This window comes from Equus caballus, chromosome X (assembly GCF_041296265.1).
Source record: "Equus caballus isolate H_3958 breed thoroughbred chromosome X, TB-T2T, whole genome shotgun sequence".
In the NCBI taxonomy this organism is placed as follows: domain Eukaryota; kingdom Metazoa; phylum Chordata; class Mammalia; order Perissodactyla; family Equidae; genus Equus; species Equus caballus.
In genome coordinates, this window is record NC_091715.1 from 106,582,183 (window position 1) to 106,606,144 (window position 23,962).

Genomic DNA, 23,962 nt, shown 5'->3' on the forward strand with positions numbered 1-23,962 from the left:
TAAAAGGGGTGTTGGCTAATTACTATTGGCTCTCTGATGGGATACACCCAGAGCTACCTTAATTATTCTGGACTCGTTCCCACACACAGTAATGGGAGGCCTATGTGACGAGGGGTGTGCTTCCTCTCATTTTCTCACTTTTTTCCCCTTCAGCTCCCCTTTTACCCCATGGTAGGTACAGAATCTCCTCTGGGGCTTCCTCCTCCTTCCCTTTCGGGTCCCCCACGTGAGTGGGGCAGTGGTCTCTGAGCCAATGACATGTCAGCCACAGGCTGACTCCAGACCAATGAGCAGTTCTCCGTTCCAGATGAACCAATTAGCTTATTAGGGACGTTGAATACCTGGAGAGCTGGCATCTGTCCCATTGTCCTCTTAGTAACCACTCTCTTGTCTTGCCTATCAAGGATTTGAATGTGCACTTTGCATACTCTGTAGAGGTTTTGTTTATTTGTTTTGTTTTTTAAAATTTTGGTGGCTGTAATCCATCCCCACACCTTCTGCACAAGGCCAGTAGAACACAGCCATTCTCCCTTTGTAAAGAGAAAGAGGGGTTGGGTTTCCTTCAATTGTCTGCCCTTTTCTGTCTCCTCCACTATTTTTGTTTTACTCTGTAGTTAACTTTGCATAGAGCAGCTTCATCAGAGGACCTGCGCGGTCGACCTAGGCACTCTCTTCTCACTGCCAGTTGCAAAGGCCTTTTCCTTGTTCTAACTTGGGGGTTTGTGGGACCAGGGAGTTGGCAGGTGGGAGAAGAGTTTGGTCATAGTCTTCTTTCTGCATTTCGCACACAGTCTGCGCGCTCTCTCTCTCTGTCTCTCTCTCTCACACACACACACACACACACACGCCCTCTCGGGCCCCTCTCGGTGTGTCTTCCTTCAAGATGACAGGGCGCTGGAGAAAAGGCTGCTGGAATCAGCTGGTAGGTACAGTAGTAACCCGAACCCCACCCACCCGCTGCCTTTGCTTGCTCAGGTTTCTCCGGTCACTCCTGCCAGGGGAGAAAACATGTAGACGCGCCTCCAAAGGAGGGGCTGGGGGAGCCGGGAGCGGCGGGGGCGGCGGAAGGTGAGCCCGGGAAGGTGGCCGAGCGCCCCTGCTGCCGGGCCCTTCCCGGTGCTCCCTGGGGCGTCAGCCGCAGCCCTGCTTGCCCCCACCCCATTCCACTCCCCTTTTCGTAGGGATTGCCTTTTTTTTTTCCTCTGCGGCGGCGGAAATGACAGTGTGGTGCTGCCGTGGTGTCATGGTGCTGCCCCTGCACTGAGGGGCGAAAACTCTTAAGTTTGGCTGGGAGAGCCAGCCGCGGTGTCGTGGCGGCCGCCGTGCTGTCCCTGGCGGGGCGCGCGGGCGGGCGGATCCCGGCTGCTGCGCGGCGGCGGCGGCGGCGGCGAAGGCGGGCGGCGGCCTAGAGCGGCGGCGGCCAAGGCGGCGGCGGCGGCCCAGGAGCTCGCGCCGGAGCCCAAGCCAGCGAGCGCCGGAGGCAGGCGGGCTCCCGGCGCCCTCGGGCGCACCGAGGAGATGGCTGGCACCCGGGAACACTATGGGTAAAACGCGCCCCCTCGCCGCGGCCCCGGGGGCCGAGCGCCACCGCCCGCACACGGCTCGGCCCCTGCTCCGGCCGCCTCTCAGGTGCCGCCGGGGCCCGGCGCGGGCCGAGGGCTCCGGGGCTCGGCGGGCAGGGGGACGGGGCCCGCGAGGCTCGAGGTGGCGGCGGCGGCGGCGGCGGCGGGGCTCCGGCCGGGCCCCGACTCCCGTGGCGCCCTTGGGGCCGGGCTCCCGTCGCTGCCCTCCTGGGACGGAGTTCGCGCTCCGGGGTGCGGGGCGGGGGCGGCCGAGGCCTCCCGCGGAGCCGGCCCGGCGGGCGCGGGCGGTCCCGCGGCTCCCCTGGTGCCGGGGCGCGAGTCTGGGAAAGGACCCCGCCGCCTTCCCACGCTCCCGCGTCCGGGAGCCTCCTTGGCCCGGGCGGCGCCCCTCGGCAGGCCGTCCGCCCGGCGGTGGCGGTGGCTGCGGCAGCAGCCGGAGATGCTGTGGCCACCCTGCCGGCGGGGAGGCCGGGCGAAACTTAATCCCTTTTCTGCCGGGGGAGCGATCCGCGAATCTCTGTCTGGGTGGCTCCTTATTTCTGGCCTAGCTGTGAAACCAGCGCAGTGGGGCAGCGGGAAAACTTACATTTGTCCACAGGACAGACTGCGACCGAGCCGAGGAGAGGTGGGGTTTTTCCATTCCTGGCTCCTAAGAATTAAGTAAATAACGGCAGAGTAGATTTACAGAAACATTTTTGGTGACGATAAGGTTTAGGTTACTTAACACTTCGTGTGCAGCACGTTATTTCTTGGAGGCGCTTTTTAGAGCAGGAAATTGGGATCCTGGGGTCGTTGGGTTCTTCACTTTCTCTCTTCCACACTCCCCTACCCGTCTTCACGCTCACTCCCCTTCTTCCTACATGGTCACACACCTACCTGCCCACCCAGAAGCCCCCCATCTTCCAGACTGCCCCCATCAACCTGTGAACTCCCAGCCACGCAGCCTCTTGCTTCTCATCCAATTTGCCTTTGTGAGGATTTCGGAGTGTGGGGTGGGGGGATAGTGATGGTGTGTGTCTTTGAGGAGGAGCCCTTATAAAGGAATATATTAGAGACTGTGTAAATAGACAAGTACTGTGTGTGGGGTGATTCCTCTCATTCTCAAGCTGGGCCATAAAGGCTGCCTTTAACCCCATTCTGTTCCCTCCCAGTACTCTAATCAGTTCTCGGGCAGTGTTCCAATAGAAGGGAAACACTCAATCAGGAGATTCCCTCCCCTACTTCTTGTTCTGCCCCAGCTGGTTACCCCTAACCCTCACATCCCCCCTTTCATCCCTCTGCACTCATCACTGCCCTGCGGGGAGGGGGCAGTCTTTGCTCTTTTTATATATTCCTGCCCAATCAATTGACTTAATACAGATATATAATGTGAATTAGATTTTTCCTCATTGTTCCTCACAACTTGATTTATGTGATTAAAATACAGGTCTAGGAGCCAAGAAGATCAGAGTTCGTCCCAAATGTGATGTTGCATTGGCTTTATGGCCTTAGGACATTCCTATGACCTTTCTTTCATAGTTGATGTGCTTGAGTAAAAGGCATAATATTGTGTACTGGCTATTGTGAGTCTTGGCTTGGTCCTTTGAAGATGAAAGGGTACTATAAACCCTCAGCATTATACTTTTGAAAGAAAGTACTTCATTTACCTTTTATTGGGATAATAGATTGAGTGTAAGTAGGAACCCTAGTTTACTGGAAACCCTGACTTGCCATTATTAGCCCTCCTGGGAGCCAAATCTATCATTGTACTTAGGTCCTAAGTCTGTTTTACTTTCCCCTAAAGCACGTAGAACTGAATGAAAACATACATAAAACTAGGCATACAGAATAATGGTGATTATTTTAAGTTGAGGCTTGAATCATATCTAATGTGCTCCAACCTAATAATCTGAGTCAGACTCATTTGAAAACATAACCTCACCCAATTTTAGCCTATACGGGGGCAGTTCATTAATTTCTACTGAAAAGTGGCATAAGTAATTTTAGGCATGGCTGTATAAGCATGATTAGCATCTAGCAGCAGTGAGTCAACAATATTTCTTAAGCGCCTACAATGTGCAGAGTCCTCTGCTGACTGGGCTGAGGCCTCAGTTTTGGTCCAGTATTTTGGCCTCCTGATTGTTTGAGGCCTATCTCCTTCCTTGCCGCTCCAGGATTAGAACGGGGAGGGGCTGTGTGGGGCTGGGGTAGAGGCTAGGGACATGAAGGGGCAATTGTTTCCCTCCCTTTCATGACTACTAGACTTCTCATCTAGCATGTTGTACCTTGCAAAGCCACCCCCCGGGAAGTACTGCCGAAAATCAGTGAGTTGGTTGCTTCATGAACATATCATCTGAACAGTGCAAATTGATTTAGATGAAATTGGTTTAGTTAATCCCTCCTCTAAGTGCAGGGCAACTTGCTCCAACTTGCAGCCCCTAGAGCAGTGCCAGTGGAGTCTCATAATTGCATCCAAAAATTGCTCTGGGTAGTGAGCCTGTCCGTTCCCTCATCTCTCCTCCCATAAAATCTGCTGACACCATGACAGTTGAGAAGGAAACTGCAAAAGGACCATGTCTTTACCACTCAGTAAACCTCATTGGCTTGGTGAAGAGGAGAGAATGTCCTCTTTTCACTCTATCCCTTAGCGCTCAGATTCTCTCTTTCCTAAGGGACACAGAGCCCTAAAAGGGAATTGAAGACAGGGCTGAGGCACGGAATGTGTCTTTAATGGCTCTTCTCGGAGGTACCTGCTTGGCTTCATGTTTGTCTGTCGTTCAGTCCTTATGGATCTTGGTAACTCCCTCGCTGTTAAGCCATGGGATTCAGCTGCTAGTGGAGGCCAGGGGGTGCTCCATTTCCATTTAGCATTAAGCTTTTGTCCTCTCTTCTGTGCAAAAAGGAAAACGAGGCACTGTATTTGCGAAGCACCTCCTTAATTAAGCTGGGTGTCTTGACTTAGAGCATTGCGTCATCAAAATATGAAGTGTAACATGTTGATACTGGATATATGACAGTTCAGGAGAGTTCACAATTGTTCACTTTTTTGACGAATGAAATTTTGGTAGCAAGGTGGTGTTGCACTAATGTCTGTATTTCAGTTCTCTCAAAATCATTGTGTTGGTCACTGAGCACTGTAGAGAAGAGACTAGAAAAGTGTCTCTCAACCAGTGTGTTGGGTGTTAACACTTGAGAAGACCAGATGAGTGGTGCTGAGACAAGAAATTCCAACTCCACTTATCCCTCTGTGCAGACTGCTAGTCCACTTCTTACTTCCCCTCTCTTCCAAGGATCAGTATATGTTTCTCTCCCCATTTTCATGAACTGAAACTCTGCTAAGAGTCTTCCATGGGTACTGGAGGTCTTCCCATTGTTTCTTTTTTTCCATCTTGCCTGTTTCCATCACCATAGGCAGGCACAATCTTTTCAGTAGTTAATCTCCCAGCTCCTACATTTCCCTTAGAAATCCTATAAGCTGCTAAGACTACTAGATGGCGAAAGTCTGGGTGGTGGAGGGATTTTGAGTAATGTGCCAACATCCCATCACTCCCTTCTCCTTGTGGGGTTCACCTGAATGCACACTAGGGTGTTGGTTCAGCCTAAGTGGGTTAGGAAAGTATCCTTAGTCAGACTTGTCCTACTTGGGTTCTTATCTCCCTGCAGAGCTCTGACTGCCTGACCTTGGCTTTGTCTCAGCCTTTTTCCTGCAGGTCAGACTCCTCTGGTTGATGAACAGTGTCCCCAGTCTCTGAATCTTCCTCTTATAGAGACCAAATGATCCGATAACAAACTCATTATATAATCTAAAAACCTCCTGCAACAGAAAATCCCAGTATTTTCAGTTTGCCCAGTTAGGAGCATAATGTATGGGCATGGTAGACAATGCTAATGCGGGACGGTGACGTGTCTGAATGTATAAAGCCCAGAGATAGAAAAATGGTTTATGGTCCAGAATCCTCGACTGCTTTGTCTATAGCCTTTTGTTCAGTGTTGCTAGGATCATTGTGGTTCCCAGGGGAGTAGAAGCTTGATTTCAAATAGGCTTCTGTTCTCTGTCCCTTGTTTCTGACCTGAACTTGGGGTCCTCTCAGCCTGACATTCAACAGCATGCCCTACATACATATATTGCCAATTTTATTCTGTAGAAGTAGAGATGACTGCCCATCCAGGTGTGTCACTGAACATTTAAAAATTTACAAATATTTCATTGGGTAACAGAGGTTGGGAAAAGCAGTCCTAGAATAGATGGAAATCTGTACTGGTAGCAGTAGGTAAATGAAGTTTGTTCTCCAGTTGTTGCCCAGCCTTGCAGCTGCCATTGTAATCTGCATTAAGATAAAGGGGTTATGAATTGTAGTTAGGATTACTGTCAGTTATCATGGGTTACCTTGGCAAACCCAGTTCTTGGTTACTTAGATTAATCTTTTGCATTTGTAGCAGCTTTAGGACTTTCAGTTCTGCTATTGTGATATTCATTTTAATGTTTATAATGACTGTCTTTTATAAAATAGCCAAGGGTTGGATTTAGGAGCTAATTATTGTACAGAAAATATCATTAAATCCACATAGTATAAAATATTAAGTAGGCTTTAATAACCTATTGGACAGGAACTGACTCTGGCACTCTCTGTCAGTCAGTAATCAACCTCCAGTCCTGAGCTCTCTCTGTGCATGATAAAAGCTTAAGAGAAAAGAAGAGAGACAGTTTTTCCCTTGGGGGAAGTCCAGTCCAACAGAGGAGACATGAGCATAAGAAATACCACAATCAAGGGCCAGCCCTGTGGCCGAGTGGTTAAGTTCGCGCCCTCCACTTCGGCAGCCCAGGGTTTTCCCGGTTCGGATCCTGGGCGCGGACATGGCACCACTTATCAGGCCACGCTGAGGTGGCGTCCCACATGGCACAACTAGAGGCACTCACAACTGAAATATACAATTACGTACTGGGCCTGGGAGGGCTTTGGAGAGAAGAAGAAAAAGAAGAAGAAAAGGAAGATTGGCAACAATTGCTAGCTCAGGTGCCAATCTTTACAAAAAAAAAAAAAAAGAAAGAAATACCACAATCAGACCCATGGTCCTCCAGAGAACGTGTGAGGGAGTGTGGTTGTCCTCCATTATGTCAACTATGTGTTTGGGATGAATTTCCAAACATTGCAAACATTTCCTTAATAACTTGCTGCGTATCTGTCATCTGTGAATGTATTATGAGACTATCTGTATTCTCATCTATATAAAGCAAGTTAATAATTTTATTTTATCCTTATTTGGTCCTCACAAGAACCTGTGAGATGGGTCGGGCACGTATTTTTCATTTGACAGATGAGAAGGCTGTGGCCCGAGTAGGTTAAATGTCTTACGTAGGATCACTCAGGTAATTCAGTTTGGAAGTAGGACTACAACCAGGCTCTATTATGAGGATCAAATGAGATAATGGCTCTGGAACCATTGGAAAAGTATAAAATGGCACACAAATGTAAGATGACTGTTATTATTAATTATGCTTACTGACCAGCTAGCCTCTTTTTTCTGAGTTTCTGTTTTCAGTCTTTATCCTTTTAGGGTGAAAATCCTGTACATTGGTTGCCTTTTATGTTCCCAAATGATCTTTTTTCAGCTTCAAGGGGGTCCTTTCCTACTAATAGTATTCTAGGATTTGTTGTCTTCCTTTTCAGTTCCAAAAGGTGTTCTCATTATTTATACTCCCATGGGACTCCTGTTCCCTTTAGTTGTCCTCTAGAACACCCATTATATCTTCCTTGAGGTACAACAGGCAAAACCAGCCACTGTCCTTCAGCACCTTAGCTTAGCCAAGGGAAAGTAATGCATTTTGTTTATTTCCATTTCCTTTCATGGTGATGCCCATCGCTTGTCAGCCTTTCTAGTCACTCTAATAAATAAGATTTGTGTTTTGAGGAGGTAATTTTCAGTAATCCAAGGTGTCTTTCCTATGTGGTAACAGATAGCAAGAGCTCTGTAATAATAGGATGTCAGAGCTGGGAAGCATCTTAAAGAGATCATCTGGTGATTCTAGTTCAACTTGAATGACATTTTACAGTTAAGGACTCATTCTCTCATCTCCCGAGGCAGGGAGATAGTTTCTAGTGTTTTAAGGAAGAGCTCACAGGACATTAATGTTAATATCCTGAAGAATGTTTATTTTATATTAATCTGTTTTTTAAACAAAACCTGCAACTCAGCTCAGTCCTCATTCTACAGCCCAGAGGTCAGGCTTCGTTTCATACTCATGATTTTTCTGTGAAGGAGAGACCGTGGCACCTCAGGAGGTAGTGAGAGCTGAGAACCATGCTCTGCAGACCTGGAAGATGAAAATTAGATGGAATATAAACTGTTGAAATAAGTGGGCATTTAATTATGTTCAAATAACATTAGAAATAATAGAATTCTGCTAAGTGCAGATCACGGCTTCTCTCTCTGATCAGAGTTAACTGAATGCTGGATTTGGAGGGTGATGCTGAGATCAGTCTTTCATTTTGTAAGTGTACAATGTATTATTTTTATCTTAATCACCCGCATTGAAACTCCTCTTTTGTATTTCTACTCACAGAGCCTTATGAGACCTTATAGTTTATTCTCATCGACTTCTTTTCTCAGGCGTCTCAGCCAGAAGCAGGGATGCAGGATGAAGATAAGCTATACAGCAACAGTTTTGTAATAGAGCAAGAGCAAATACATAAACATACATATTTGACTACATGGTGGTAACTAAATGGAAGGGAGCAAGTCAGTGTATATGGATGTGGGCATTTGTTTCTTAATATGGCCATTGGTCTGTCCTCCCAGACATTTCATCAATGCATTTTTAAGACAAACCATGGTGTTTTCGGGCAAAAGCTTCATGATTACATGTCATTGAGTTGCACTCTATCAGGTTCACATTCTTTCTTTATCCTTAGCACACTCTCTAATTCTGCATAGACTAGTGATTCACAAACTTTCTGAAGTTGCAACACTCTGCCATTCTTGTTTTTCTTTTGTCACACAACTTCCCCCTGTACTTCCTAAACGTATTTTGTGATAGAGGAGTCAAATATTTTTTAAGACTATTATATTTTTTAAATGAATAAAAATTAGGAGCTGAGAATTTTCTGACACCCATTGCTCATTAGAGATCTCCCAGAGTATTGCAAAACCTAGATAGAGAATCACTGACTTAGAAAAACAATTGAAAGGAGTAAGCGATACAATCGAGTTTAGAAATACTCCATAGGTACAGTTGGCAGTATAGTATAGTGATTAACTGTTCACACTTTGGAGTCAGACCTGGGTTTTTTTTTAATTGAGATATAGTTCACATATCGTAAAATTCACCATTTTAAAGTGTACAATTCAGTGGTTTTTAGTATATTCACAAAGTTGTGCAACCATCGCCACTGTCTAATTCCTGAACATTTTCGTCATCCCCAAAAGAAACCCCATTCCCATTAGCAGTCACTCCTCATCCCTCCCTTCCCCCAGCCCTTGGCAGCCACCCATCTACTTTCTATTCTTATGGATTTCGTATAAAGAGAATCATATAATTTTTAGCGTTTTGTGACTGGCTTCTTTCACTTATAATGTTTTCAGAGCTCATTCATGTTATAGGATGTATCAGTACTTCATTCCTTTTTCTCAATGAATAACATTCCATTGTATGGATATACCACATTTGTTTATCCCTTCATCAGTTGATGGACGTTTGGGTTGTTTCCACCATTTGGCTATTATGAATAATGCTGCTGTGAACATTTGTGAACAAGTTTTTGAGTGAGCACATCTTCAGTTCTTCTTGATCACATGATAACTCTACATTGAACCATTTAGGGAACTGCCAGACTATTTCCTAAAGCAGCTGCATCATTTTACATTCCCACCAGCAAAGTATGAGGGTTCCAATTTCTCCACATCTTGGCTGGAATTTGCTATTTTTTAAAAATTATAGTCATCCTAGTGGATGTGAAGTAGTATTGTAGCCATCCTGGTGAGTATGAAGTCGTATCTCAATGAGGTTTTGATTTGCATTTCCCTAATGGCTAATGATGTTAAGTATTATCTTTTTATATGCTTAGTAATCACTTATTTGTATATCTTCTCTGCAGAAATGTCTACTCAAATCTTTTGCCCTTTTTTTTTTTGGTAATAAATATTGGCCCTGAGCTAACATCTGTTGCTAGTCTTCCTCTATTTTGTATGTGGGACACTGCCACAGCATTGCTTGATGAGCGGTGCATAGGTCCATGCCTGGGATCCATACCCGTTAACCCCGCCACGCTGCCAAAGCAGAGCATGCGAACCTAACCACTGTGCAACCAGGCCAGCCCCTCTTTTTCCCGCTTTTAATTGTTTTTTTTCTGTCTTTTTATTGTTGAGTTGTAAGAGTTTTGTATATTTCTAGATGCGAGACCCATATCACATAAATGCCTTGCAAATATTTTATTCCATTCTGTGAGCTGTCTTTTCACTTTCTTGATGGTATCATTTGCAGCACAGAAGTTTTAAATATTGATGAAGCCCAATTTATCTATTTTTTTTATTTGCTTGTGCGTTTGGTGTCATCTAAGAAACCATTGCCTAACCTAAGTTTCCAAACATACACCTGTGTTTCCTTCTAAGACTTTATAGTTTCCACATTTACATTTAGGTTATTGGTCCATTTTGAGTTAATTTTTATATATGGTATGGGGTAGGGCTCTAACTTCATCCTTTTGCATAGGGATATCCAGTTGTCCTAGCACCATTTGTTGAGAAGATTATTCTTTCCACATTGAATGGTCTTGGAATCCTTGCCAAAAGTCAATTAGCCATAAATATATGAGTATATGAGTTTATTTCTGGACTCCTGGTTTTATTCTGGGTTTGAATCTTACCTTTGCTGCTTGCAAACATATGTGACCCTGGACAAGTTACCTTTTATTGGGGGGGGTAATAATCGTACCTACCATTTAGAAGGTTGTTGTGAAAATTAAATGAGACAATGCATGTAAAGGGTATTATTTAGTGCCTGGCATATAGCAAATTCACATTAAAATTTTAAGGAGAAAGGTCCTTAGATAATCAGGGAGGTAGGGAAAATGGGAGATAATTGAAAGGATTCTGAAATATAAGGTGTGATTGGAACAAGGTGGCCTCATAAATGAGACATGAGATGAACAGATGTTTGAAGAAGTTGAAAAAATATTCAGTTTCCTAAAATTGGCTAAAGCAGTTACTACATGATGATAAAATAGTACAGAATAGAAACAGTATAAAAAAGTTACCTACCATAGGGGCTGGCCCCGTGGCCGAGTGGTTGGGTTCGCGCACTCCGCTGCAGGTGGCCCAGTGTTTCATTGGTTCGAATCCTGGGCGCGGACATGGCACTGCTCATCAAACCACGCTGAGGCAGCGTCCCACATGCCACAACTAGAAGGACCCACAACGAAGAATATAATACAGCTATGTACCTGGGGGGCTTTGAGGGGAAAAAGGAAAAAAAATAAAATCTTTAAAAAAAAAAGTTACCTACCATAAGCAACAGACTGTAGCCATCTTATATTAGCCTTTATAGAGCTGAAATCAGTTAAGATAGGCTATTTTAGAGCATTAGAGTTTGACTTTTTTTCCATCTTAGACTCTTTTGAGAATGTTTTGAAAGCTATGGACAGTCCTCTCTCCATGAAAATGCATATATGACATATACACAACATTCTTGAAACAGTTCAAGGAAGTTCAGAATTTCCTGGTTAAAAGTCCTATTTTGACCCTCTCCAAGGCAACGCTGACCAATAGCATGCTTTCCCAAGTTTAATTTCGTAGTAAGGTTCAAGTGTCACACTTAGTAGGGAACAATTTTTAGCATTCCAGGGAAATTTGGAGAGCTTTTCCTCTGTACAGAAGGGTTTATACGGCACCCTGCTAAGACTTAGAAGGGCTGTGGTACTCTGTTTTTTTAGAGGTTTCAACACATAGACGTCTTTCAGCAATGCTCCTGACCAACTGTCATTTTGGCGGGAGGCCTCACTCTGTTCTCCCAGGTAGCTTCTAACACAGACATTGAGGAATGCAGACATGCATTTCTGGACGAGATAGCAGTAGAAATGCAGTGTGAGGTGGAGATGGGCCTAGAAGAAAAAGATATGATTCTGGAAGGGACTCAGAATGAGAGGCAGATTCAGAGAAAACTCAGAGGGACACGGAGACCAAAATAGAAGCGGAAACATGCTGTTTAGAAACCCTCTTGTAAATAGTCAAGATAAACTTCAGTGAAGGAGGTGAGATGATTGAAATAAAGGTGTAGGGGAAAGAGCACAGGCATTGGCATTAGACTGACCCAGTGCTCTGGGTGTGTACATTCCAGGTTGATTTACTTAACAGTGCTGAACCCCAATTTCCTAACTATAATATGGGTATAGTAGTAGTACCTTCCTTATAGGCTTCCTGATAGAATTTAATGAAATAATGTGTGTAAATTGCTTAACATAGTACTCAGAATACAGGAGGTGCTCAGTAAATCCTAGGTCCCTTCTTCTAACTTCTAGTTTAAGGGGTCCTTCATTTAACAGTTAGTGAATACCTAGTATGTGTGAGGCACTGCACTGTGAATAAAAATATGAAATAGCTGATGCCCTTCAAGGAGCAGGGAGAGATAGCTGGAGACACAGATGTGTAAATGAAATAAAACAGAATGTTCTAGAAGCCACGACTGAGGTGATAAACATGTAAATGAAAGAACTCCTAGGTTTCTAGACTTGGATGATGTTATCCACCAGATAGGGAAAATTGGAAGAGGAGCAAATGTTTTGTTTTTTGGGAGGAGGGGAGAATAACAAGTTCATTTATGGACATGTTGAATTTGAGCGTCTGAGGGATAGCAGGTGAAGCTATGAAAGGTAATATTCCTGCCTTGAGTGGAAGTTGGCATCTGTCATCTCGAAAGTCTCTTCCAATTCTAAGATTCTATGATATATGTGCATTTTAATTGTTTCACTTTTTCATCTCTATAGGTGAATGCTGATAGATGTTATAAGCTACAAAATACTAGCCAACAATTTTCAAGCACTTGTAAATTGTAAAATAAGAATACCACAAGTCTCATCTTTAAAAAAGTGGTTATACAAACATCTGAACTTATCAAACGAACCGAGAGTGACTGTTTTACAAAAAGATTTTTCACTTTTACGGCTCAGTTTCCTATAGTTTCCATTAAATAGCTGGTTAGTTCAATGCACTTAAAAGGTTTGATTTAAAAACACCTTTTTGGGATACATCTATTGTACTTATGCACAAGGTATAATTGTACTCAATAGGTTAAGTATCCTGTGAGAGGGCTATGCAGATATCACTGATAGATGACAAAATCTGAGCAAATATCAATGGCAGAAGCAAATTTTCAAGCCCTGATGAGGTTCTCCAATGATAGTGAGATGATGAACAAAAGCTACTCAAAAGCAAAAGATGCCTTTCTCTTTCATGTGAATAAGATTAACATTTACAGTCAATAAGATAAATTTTCTATTTTTCCTTAGTTAAGCCTAGCTTAGAATATTTATGGGTGTTGATTTTAATTAATGGAAGACCCATGGCAATAAGTATCTCTATGTTCAGCTCAGAAATGTCTGTGAAAGAAGAGATAGATTGACCAAGAGATTAGTTTCTTATTCATTAGGTGACTTATTTTACTCTGATGCACGTACTAAAATAAAGGTTAACAGGTCTGAAAATTTCTGCCTCCCCACCTTGCTAATTTATACCTAGATCTTGATTTGCATCTTGTTATATTTTAGGAAGTATGAAAAGATGCATGGGGGGGCTGGGCTTCATAGTAGGCTTGTGCTAGCTCAGCGGGTGTTTAATAATAAAATCAAACTGAAGCCACGAGGTAATATGTCTTCATTATTGATCAGCAACTATTTCTGAGAAAGTTGAAATCATTTCTCATTCAGATTGATGAAGAGTTTTCTGAAGGTGAGGGAAGAAAGTGAAAGTGAAAACTATCATCTTTTGTCTGTGGTAACTCAGTTTACTGGAAATGGGATGGAACAGAAATTTCCATGTGTGGTAATGGGAAGTAATTCAAGTTCACATTCTGAAGAACTTATTATCCTGCACCAAGAACTACATTTTTCTAAAGTTCTCTCCTCTTTTTTATGCAGGCTCCAAGAATGGAATCCTTTCAAGAACTAGGGAGTTAGTTTGAAATATGGCCTTGTTTTCCTTCCACTCGATGTGAAATAGGAGCAGCTCTTATATTTTACTTTGAAGTAAAATAGAAAACAATATTGGAGAATGGAGATAGAGAATTTTGCAGGGCCTCAGGTTCATCATAGTCCAGGACAAGAGAGGTCAGTGGAGAATATGCGAGAGAATGATCCATGCCAGTGTCGTGAGCTGGCATAGTAATGTTAATCAGTAAACCAGGATTCAGATATGGCCACTGGGTTCTATTTATTAGTGCAGGAAAAGAAACTCAGGCATTGGTCAAAAACAAGGTTTGAAGGGGAAGAAAATCTTTCTCATTAATTCCCAAATCACTTTCCTATTGCCCCAGCGTCCCTGGGGAATCCAGCATGGAAAGCCTCCGTTGGTTAGTGTACAATTACGCCATATCCACGTTTCCTTTGGAAATGCTTAATGACTCTTGCTTTGTATTCTTTGCAGGTGAAAGCCCAGCCTCTGCGGTTCTTAATGCCTCAGCAGGATTATTTTCACTAAAGATGGAAACACTGGAGTCTGAATTGACCTGTCCAATCTGCCTAGAGTTGTTTGAAGACCCCCTTCTGCTCCCTTGTGCTCATAGCCTCTGCTTCAGCTGTGCCCATCGCATCTTGGTCTCGAACTGCAGCTCTGGTGAATCCATTGAACCCATTACTGCTTTTCAGTGTCCTACGTGTAGGTATGTTATCTCACTGAACCACCGCGGCCTGGATGGCCTCAAGAGGAATGTGACTCTGCAGAACATTATTGACCGCTTCCAGAAGGCTTCAGTCAGTGGGCCCAATTCCCCAAGTGAGAGCCGCCGGGAGAGGACTTACAGGCCCAGCACCGCCATGTCTAGTGAGCGTATTGCTTGCCAATTCTGTGAGCAGGACCCGCCAAGGGATGCAGTGAAAACATGCATCACCTGTGAGGTCTCCTACTGTGACCGTTGCCTGCGGGCCACACACCCCAACAAGAAACCTTTCACCAGCCATCGCCTGGTGGAACCAGTGCCAGACACACATCTTCGAGGGATCACCTGCCTGGACCATGAGAATGAGAAAGTGAACATGTATTGTGTATCTGATGACCAATTGATCTGTGCCTTATGCAAACTGGTGGGGCGTCACCGAGACCATCAGGTCGCATCCCTGAATGATCGATTTGAGAAACTCAAGGTAAGGGATCTGGGAGATATCCCTTACACAACCTTGTCTCTTTATACTGTTATACAGTTAGCGAGTTTTCTGATAAAACAGGCCGCTTTTCCTATCTGAGGAGCAAATTAACTCCAAGTTGTTCTCATAAGGAAGAACCTACTGACCTGCAAGCTCTCACTGGAACCTATTTCATCTGTTGCATAAACCTGCTTGCATTCATTCACCTCTGGCAATTCTGGGGGAGTTAGGCCCTGGCCCGTCACACCAGTAGTCTGTCCAGGGAAACAGCACCCTGTCTCCTCTGTCAGTGACATACTGCACACTACATATCTTTGCCATGATCTTTCCACCTCTTCTTTTAAGTATGTGAGTACCTGTGTAGGTGTACTATCATTAGCATATGTGCTGATTTGCATATGTATGCGTATAGCAATGGGAAGGATAGGTGTGTCTCTGTGTAGGTGTGGGTGGAGGTGTCTGAGTGTGTCTATGTAGGTGAGAGATTTTTTGGGGGGACAGTAGTGTATGTGTTTGCACACTCAGTATGCTAAAGAAACAAAAATTTGGCATTGGCCACTACAAATTGCCATTAAGCTTTTAACACCAGCTAATTCTAAGCCTCCCTTAAAAAACAAGACAAACAAACAGTCAAGAAAAGAACTTAAGTGTGCCACAAAGTCAGGAGGGATCTTCAAATATCTGAACTAAGAATTTAAACTGAAGGCAATGAATATTTAATCCAGTCTCAGATTTTGTGCCAGTGTTCGTTTTTGTGGGTTACAGACTGAAGCACCTGTTTGCGGGCCCTGCTTTGGAAGTTCCTAGTCTTTCATTTGTGTTCAGTGGACGGAGTTTTGCGAAGCTGTTGTGCCATGTAATATTTGTGTGCAAACCTAAGTGCCTGTTTTTTAAAGCCCCACTATCTCACGTTGATGTTAATAAATGTCAGATCCAGTAAATTGTTTTATTCCCATTGCCTGCCTGCTATATGGTTTCACTGCTCTTAAGAAGGGAGCTACTTAACAGAAATTAGAGAAAATAAAATTTTTAAATGAATAATAAGATTATCACCCCAAAATAGGGCCTCGATATACAAGGCAAGCTGGAAAGAAGACCCAGATAGGATGGAAAGAGGGCAAGAAGAGAGCGGAGATTTTCCTCTTGCCATGCTCTGGAAAAGTCGTTGTGACTTACGTAAAAATCATGATGCTGGTGAAGGTAGCAATACTCAGAAAACATTTTCCCTTTTGTCATTTATTGGAAGCAATATTGAGAGTAGTCACACTGACAATTATTTGCCTTTTTTGATTACTTATATCTAATATTTATAAATTTGTAGAAAGTTCAATATTAGTTTCACTAAAGGTGATACTCTCATTCATATCGAGACTGCAGAGAGGAATAATTTCATTGACTTCAATGCTTAGAATCATAAGATGTTAGGCCTTGGACTTCGTCTAGTTGAAGCCCTACACTTTAAAGTGGTATACACTGAGACTTTGGTAGGTTGAGTGATTTGGTCAAAGCCACAGAATTGGAACTGGAACTCAGCTTCTAGATCTTGAGTTAAGTATCCTTTCTACTGTATCCTCCTGCCACTTTGTTTTGGATCTAAGTTTTCCCCATGAAATGTGATTTGAAACTTAACTTTTATGCTCCAGCAACTGCACATTTCATGGGTCACAGATAAACCATTAACAACATCAAGGAAAGGACATATTGTATAAACTTAGAGCTTCATAATGGCAAGAGATGGGGGTGGGGTTGCAGGAAGAGTGGGGGAGATGGAGAGGACAGAACAATCTCTGCCAAATATTTGCAGGTGTTGGAACTATAATAAGGCATTGGCCTTGAGAAATATTCCAAACAGAAAAATCTGTATCCATATGTACTATTGAGATAACAAACGACTGGATAGGATAAGCCTGTATCTACAGAACACCAGCTTTTTGAAAACATCCGAAAACATGAAAACATTGGATGATTGATTAGATATTTGGCATCGCACAGCTATAGCCCTTGTCTCCAGGGATGGATGGAGCACAAAAGTATTTTACCAAAAAATACTTTAGTCTGTAACTAATCAGTAATTTTTGGAGAAAGAAAGGCCAGAGTTTGAATCGTTCCCCTTTAATTTTTTAGGAACTGTGCAGAAAATTCTGATTATAAATTAAGTGGAAACTTCTTTTGCTCATTTTTGGACGGAGAGTGGAAACGTATGAATCATTCTCAACCATGTGGTTTGTTATGTTGTCTGGAACATCTTGGACTTTTGGGAGGGAGAGGGAGGTGCTGCCTCTGTGTGTGGGGAGGGTTGGGGGGGCCACTTTGGTTTGGTGCCAAGTGTAGAAGGATATTAGTTCTCCACGTTAAGCAGAGAGGAAGTCTGATCTTTAGTGTCACATATACTCACATCTTTGAGTTAATTTTAATTTAGAAAAGCATTTAGGATTATCCCCTTAATCTGCTTGATTCTTCCCCAAGGAGAAAGGAGAAAGCCTGCTGTCAGAGCTATGGGGGAGATGGCCTTGAACATACTCCTCTGGCCCTGAGGGGAGGATGGGAGCCCTACAGAAGGGGAAGATGATATATGTATATTATTATGGTTTGACCTTATATCTATCTATCTATCTAGGGGTTTGACCTTCTGGTCAGTAACTCATATGGTGTTTATTTGTACTTTTTGGTTCTGGAGCTTCATTGTTGGCATTTATAACTACCCTTTTTATACTAACCTCCCTGATTTGGATTAGTGGTCTCTAATATTTATTTGTTCAGTAAAGAATAAACAAACCATTATGTTATAGTTGAAAGATCAGAATAACCAGAAGCCAGCCTGTCTTCTTAACATGTACTCAAAATGGATTAGAGGGTTTGGGATACTTAGAACAGTTTATTATCCTTATTTGGTTGTCCAGTCTACCTACACGTCCTTCAGAAGGCTACTAGTGGCTCAAATAATTCTTCAATTTCAAAGAATAATTATGTTCTTGAGAGTTATTATAGTAGTAAGGCCTATCAGAGTAATTATTTTCTCCATTACCTCTCTTTTCATGTACTAGCCTCAATATATATCTCAGTTCGTGATATGTGCTGCATTTCTATAAAACTGCTTTGTATTTTAGGTTTTTCATTGTCACGTGAGTCTTCCTCCTAGAAAAGATGGATATTATTATATTAATAAATGTTGGTTTTATAAAAAGAGGTCAAATTTCAGTGGTTCTCTATTGGTGACAGATCTCAATGTAATATTCTAAGCCCTGTACAGCTTGGTTCCCATGCAGCCCATCTGTCTTTTCCCCTTCCCACTCTCAAACATGCTACCTTCATCTACCCAGGCTAGCCTCCTAGCTGTCTGCTAAACATACCATTCTCATTTCTGACTCTCGGCTTTCACTCGTGATCTTCTGTGGGTCTGCTTAGGAATCCTACCTATTCTTTAGTGCTCAGTTGAAACCCCACAAGGCCACTCCAACACACCCCAGCTATACCATAAATTCCCCGAGGCCAGGAACTATGTCTTTTATTTCTTCAGTATCCTCCTCAGTGTCTAGCACATATAGTATATGCTCAAGAAATCCAAATGAATTAAATATTTGTAATGGATTTGCAGAAAGTATACCGACATCTATAGCTTGCTTTGGTTCTCATAAGATATAAATCTGTCTTGCCATTGTGAATACTTTAGAAGCCTGAAAAAGAAACTCCTGTGAACTACTGATAATGTTAAAAACCAGAGTGTTAGCAAAAGTATGGAATGTCCTTAATTTTAAGTGCCTATTCATTTTGATTGCTGGATTTTCCGACTGCCTAACCCTATGGTAACATCTGTATAAATCAAATGTGATTATTGTAATTCTCTTTGAGAGTAATGTCTTCACATTTCCATGCCCACAGCCTGACAAAAATATAGCTGATGAAAACCAGGGGGAATAGAGGAATTTCCTGAAAGGAATAAACAGGCACATTTTCTTTTTCTCATTACATTTCCACAAATTCATTACTACAAATAATTCTTAAAAGCAGTTACATTTACATATCAGAGATCTTGTTATAAAATATTACCTGGTGCTAGAGTAAGCTTTTTGTAATGGTAAAGTGAAATACACACACACATATACACACGCACACACACACACACACACACACACAGGAAGAGAGACTGAGACAGAGAGAGTGAAAGATTGCCAGACAAAGAAAAGGGAGATATGAGACTTGGAGAATGTTCAAAGAAAAGCCACAACAAGAGTTAAAAGGTTGGAAAATTTGATATTCTAGAATCTTATCATAGTTGATTACTTGTCCTTCTTCCTACTCAGTCACTCTGTCATCCGCCCACCTATTCTCACTCAGCCACCACCTCCTCCTAGTCATTTGTCTGCTCACCCACTTGACACCCACTTCTGTCTGCCAAGACAGATACCCTCTCAACTTATCTACCAATGGGCATTTGACTGTTTCTGAACCAGTATGAGTATGAATATAAAAGAAAGAGAAATATCTTTATGAGAGACTGGGTTGAGAGAGGCTGTATTTGCATACATATGTATGTGTCACTATATATGAGTGTGTGTATTTCTGCATGGATGAGAGGCTGAGACTGACTCTGTGTCTGTGTGTCTATGTGTATCTACAAATGCGTATCACTATGTGTGAGGAGGAGAGGGTGTCTGTGTTAATCTCCTGTGGGCGTATCTGTAGATAAGTTGGGTATGAGGGGGCCATGAGTATAACACTTCTCTGTGGTCTCTTAATTGTCCAAGACTTGCTCTTCATTACTTACAATATATATAAATCTGTACGTGTTTTGTGTGTGTATGTGTGTGTGTAAAAAATGCATTTTATTCCATCTCTACTCAAACTGTGTGCTAAAACTCATTAGAACCCCTGTTCTTCTCCCTCCAATAATTATATTGGTGATTCTCTGGCTCTGTTCTCATATAGTATTTTCGGGGCCCTGTGTTGAAAGATATTTTCTATTGTTTCTTAGGTTTAAGAGCAAGTTTAACAAGTGGATACCCCTCTTGTCTGTGTTCTTATCTTTCTGTTTTTCTGTTATTTCTTTTGTTCCAAGTCTTCTTCTCCTCATCAACAATCGTCAGTCTGAGAATACTTTACAAAATGTTAACTCAGAGAGTGTTCTTGGGTGGATGAAAATCTCGTCTGTTATTGTTGGGCAAAGTAACATATTACAGAAGTATAATATAGGTGAGGAAAGATTAAGGAAACAAGAATTATTGAACCCAAAAAAATGAATTTTAAAGAGGAAAATGTGATAATGACATTCAAGTTTATGAAGGGTTGATATAATGAGGTAATGTCTTGTTCTTTATCTCCCTTGAAGATAGAACAGACGGTAACTTAAACTGTAGCACCAAGGATTTAGGCCAGGGATTCATTCAGTCATTTAACAATTAATGAACGCTCATTTTGTTTATTGAACATTTTAAATGTTCAAGTCATTGTGGTAGGAGCTGGGGACACAGGAAATAAGGCACAGTCCCTGCCTTGAGAAGCTTTGAGTTTTAGAAAGGGAGATAAGTATATTGAAAATTCCAATTCAGTATGGTAAGTGCCATGACAGAGGTTTGCACAGGATACTCTGAAGCACAGTGGAAGAGTCAGGGAAAAGAAGTCGTCGAGCTCCAAAACAGGGAATCATGAATGGATTTGTTGGAGAAGAGGGCAAACTGGAGAGAGACTGAAGAAAGAATTGGCAGGACTTGGTGAATGACTGTTGTATAATAGATGATTGAGAGAAAGAATTAAAAAATGATTTTTGAGTAGGAGATGTCTTGAAGAATGATGGTATTGGGGACAGAAATGGGGAAATTAGGAAGGGGCTAGCAGTTTTGGTGGGATGATTAGACTTTAGATTTGAGGTTGTTGTGGTGTGGGTCATTCAATATTCACTCATTCATCAAACGCTTACTGTACACCTATAAGATACCAAACACCAGAAGAGGTGTTGGGGTTACACTGATAAAGACGGCACAGTCCCAACTCTGCTGGAGCTCTCAGCTTATTGTGGGGAGACAGACAGTTAAGGACACAGTTCCAAGACAGTGTGGTGAGCGCTATGACAGCGGAAGCACAGGGGCTTGTGAGAGAGCATAGGAGGGACATCAAAAGATATTTTGAGCAGGTTTTTGGATCCCTAGTTGAGGGACAGGGATGGGATGGGGGCAGGGAGTGCTCGAGTCAAGAGAAAATAGTTTGTTCAAATACCTGGAGGAGAAAAAGCATGGGGTACTCTCAGAACTGAAAGGGCAAGTGTCCTAGAAGGAATTGAAATTCAGGCCTTTGCGATGGCTGAAAGATCTGGGCCAGAGACAAAGATTTGAGTGTCTTGAGCGTGGAGGTAGAGCCATGCAGTAGTGAGCTGAATGAGGCCCAGGATTGAGCCTTGTAGCTCACTAGTGGTCTAGAAGGTAGACATAAAGGAAGAGCGAGTGAAGGAGAAAGAGGAGAATGTGTATGAGAGGCAGGAACTAAAGAGGAATAGTGCAAGTGGAATACAGTTACTGAGGCCTCTAGAAAAGTAGAGTTGTCTTTGGCTCACTATTCTGAGTATGTTCAAAATAAACCCTGGATTTAGGTTTTTAGTACGGATTTTCTTTTAAAAGGTCCAAATAATAATTTACACATTTAAGGTAGAGATTTAACCATGCTATGCACCTGAAGAGAGAGGAAAGAAAAGAATGCAGGATGGTTTGTGTAGCATTTCTGATAATCTGACTGAGGGAGTGTGAGTCTTTGCTGGATGATTTTAGAACCTTCTGAAAAGAAGAGGGATGGTAACCTGTTTCACCTGGCTGGAGGACCGGTCTGGTTATTCCCTAACAAACCTCAAGCTGAGTAGACCTTATACATCCAGTCTATCACCCGCATCTCATTCTGATACATAGCCCAAGTCTATGCAACAGCAAATAAATGTTTGGGGAAGGAGTAAACTCTGGCATAAGGGTGTGGGCTTCAGTTTGTGGACCAGATGGTGTGTTCTGCTGTTGAAAGGCCGTATGTAATTGATACATAAAGTGACAGACTGAAGCAAAAGCAAAGTAAGTATTTTAAGACAAGCAGTTAAAAAAAGAAGGCAGAATGTGACCCCAAAAATGTGCTAAGATTTTGGCTCCTGGCTTTTGGAAGAGCTGGAGACATTGGTGAGTAGGCAGGATGTCAAAAAAGAGCGTGTCAAAGAATAGTAACGGAGTCATGGGCTCAGATAATTTTTAAAGATGAAATTGCCTTCTGTCAATTGGGATGGCTTGAGTTTCAGATGGGTTGGCCTTTCTTCCCTTTACTTCTCCCCAAACCCCCCAAGGCTCAATTCTCACATCAAAACAGTTGGGATCTTGTCTAGGTTTAGATAATGTTCCCCTTGTACCTTTCAGAAAGCAAGAGAGAATACAGGCATTCAATGGAAATAATAGATGTTTCAATAGAACAAACAGAAAAGCTCCGCCCCTTTTTAAGTCAGGTAGGTGTATATAAGTGTGCTCATATACATGTGAAAACACGTGCCTTCACGGAGCATGACAAGTGGAGATCATGGTCAAGTGTGTGCCAAAACGGGGATCTCTGGCTGTAATGAAGAGCTGGTGTTTTGACGTATAGATTTCTTGAGGGAGCCAATGAGAAAGTTAGCTGAGATAACCTCTGTCTAGGGAAGTGAAAAAAGAAGCCAGCAATTATTTCAGAGGGTTAGAGAAGCCGTTTCTTTTTATGGGATACTGTCTGGAAGAATAGCCTGTGCCTGGCTTTCTCGGAAATGGCAACACATTTTCCTCTTTGGGAAGGCTGTAACAGAACACAAGGAGGCTGAAGCTATATGACACAAATGAAGTGGAACTTGGGTAAAAATGGAATCAGTGTAGACTGCCAATTTAGCTAACTTTGGGCCTTTTAAAATCTCAATTATGCAAATCAGCCAAATCTTTCCCTCGCTTTGTGCTGTTTAGACACACGTACAGTTTTGTGAGAACTCTAATGATGTAGTCACCTGGAGGTGAAGAGGGTCTCACAGTTTTATAGCTCAAATGGCTTCTCTAACCCTCACACAGGAGAAGCACAGAAGGACCCAGAGGTAACCTCCTGCAGCAGGAAATGGGAGCTTCATCCTGCTCCCACTGCCAACCTCCTGTCCCGGTTTCCTCCCAGCAGATATCTCCATTCCAATCTTCCCTGTCACTTTGGCTCTCTCACTGTCGCCATTCAACTGTTCTGAGAAAGATGCACTAACTAGGCTTGGACAGCGGGAGCCTGGCCTGGTCATTAACTGGACAGCACAAGAAAAGGGCAAAACAAAACAGTTTTTCAGAACCAAACAACCACAACACAACAACAAAGAGACATGTTTAGTTTTACATAAGGAGATTGTATACACATACAGACACACACACACATGCACACGCACACACACACATATATGTATCCGTTTTGTTTCCTCAGTCAGAGTATAGACAAGATAATTGCTTGGCCACATCAGTGAAATCATTCAAACCTAGAGTGGCCCAGAATTTCTGGTTCTAAATGATTCGTCAGTGCTAGGCATGATAAGGAAGGGTGGGGAAATAGACTGCGTAATTGCTTCAATTCTCCGCTTCCCTTTGCATATGTTCGTTATTGAGAATCAATGCCAGTTTGAGAGGAGGCTTTAATTCCTTGTAAATGAATAGGAAGCGAGTAAGTAAATGTTCAGTGTTTTCCTCAAATTATGTCCCGTAATGTAAGAAAACAGTGGCAAAAAGCCATCAACAGATGGTGTTTTCATTAGCCAAAGATTTATTTTTCAAAGCATTTTCATATTAATGAAGTAAGGTTGAAATTAGAGTCATCTTGTCAGTTCTAGTTCTGTGTTGTTAAAATGTGCTGGCATTCTGCAAACTGCTAGGGGGCCAGAGCAAAATAACCATTTGCCATAATTTTGTGATGGTAACCCAAGGTCCATAGTCTAACCAGACCCCAAATTATGTGTTCAGCCTTAATTTTTGTTTTCAGTGGCTTTACAGAAGCTGTGAGTCTCAGTTGTGGGCCATAAATGAGGAACACACAGCAGGGATCTTAGTCCTG

The 23,962-nt window shown here is 42.7% G+C and overlaps 1 protein-coding gene across 13 annotated transcripts in view; it reads left to right on the plus strand.

Annotated features, from left to right (window-relative positions):
• Positions 1-381: 381 nt before the first annotated feature.
• MID2 (midline 2) overlaps positions 382-23,962 on the plus strand; it is a 78,621-nt gene continuing 55,040 nt past the window's right edge. For 2 of the 13 annotated variants that reach the window (XM_070256848.1, XM_070256852.1), the window contains exons 1-3: positions 1,408-1,544; positions 13,688-13,876; positions 14,193-14,908. In XM_070256848.1, coding sequence (XP_070112949.1) covers positions 14,249-14,908 — 660 coding nt within the window. In that variant the 5' untranslated portion in view covers positions 1,408-1,544; positions 13,688-13,876; positions 14,193-14,248. Of the gene's footprint in view, positions 923-959; positions 1,069-1,306; positions 1,630-13,359; positions 13,877-14,192; positions 14,909-23,962 lie in introns of those variants that run through there. The other 11 variants (XM_005614397.4, XM_070256850.1, XM_023633963.2 and 8 more) reach the window with 9 other exon arrangements.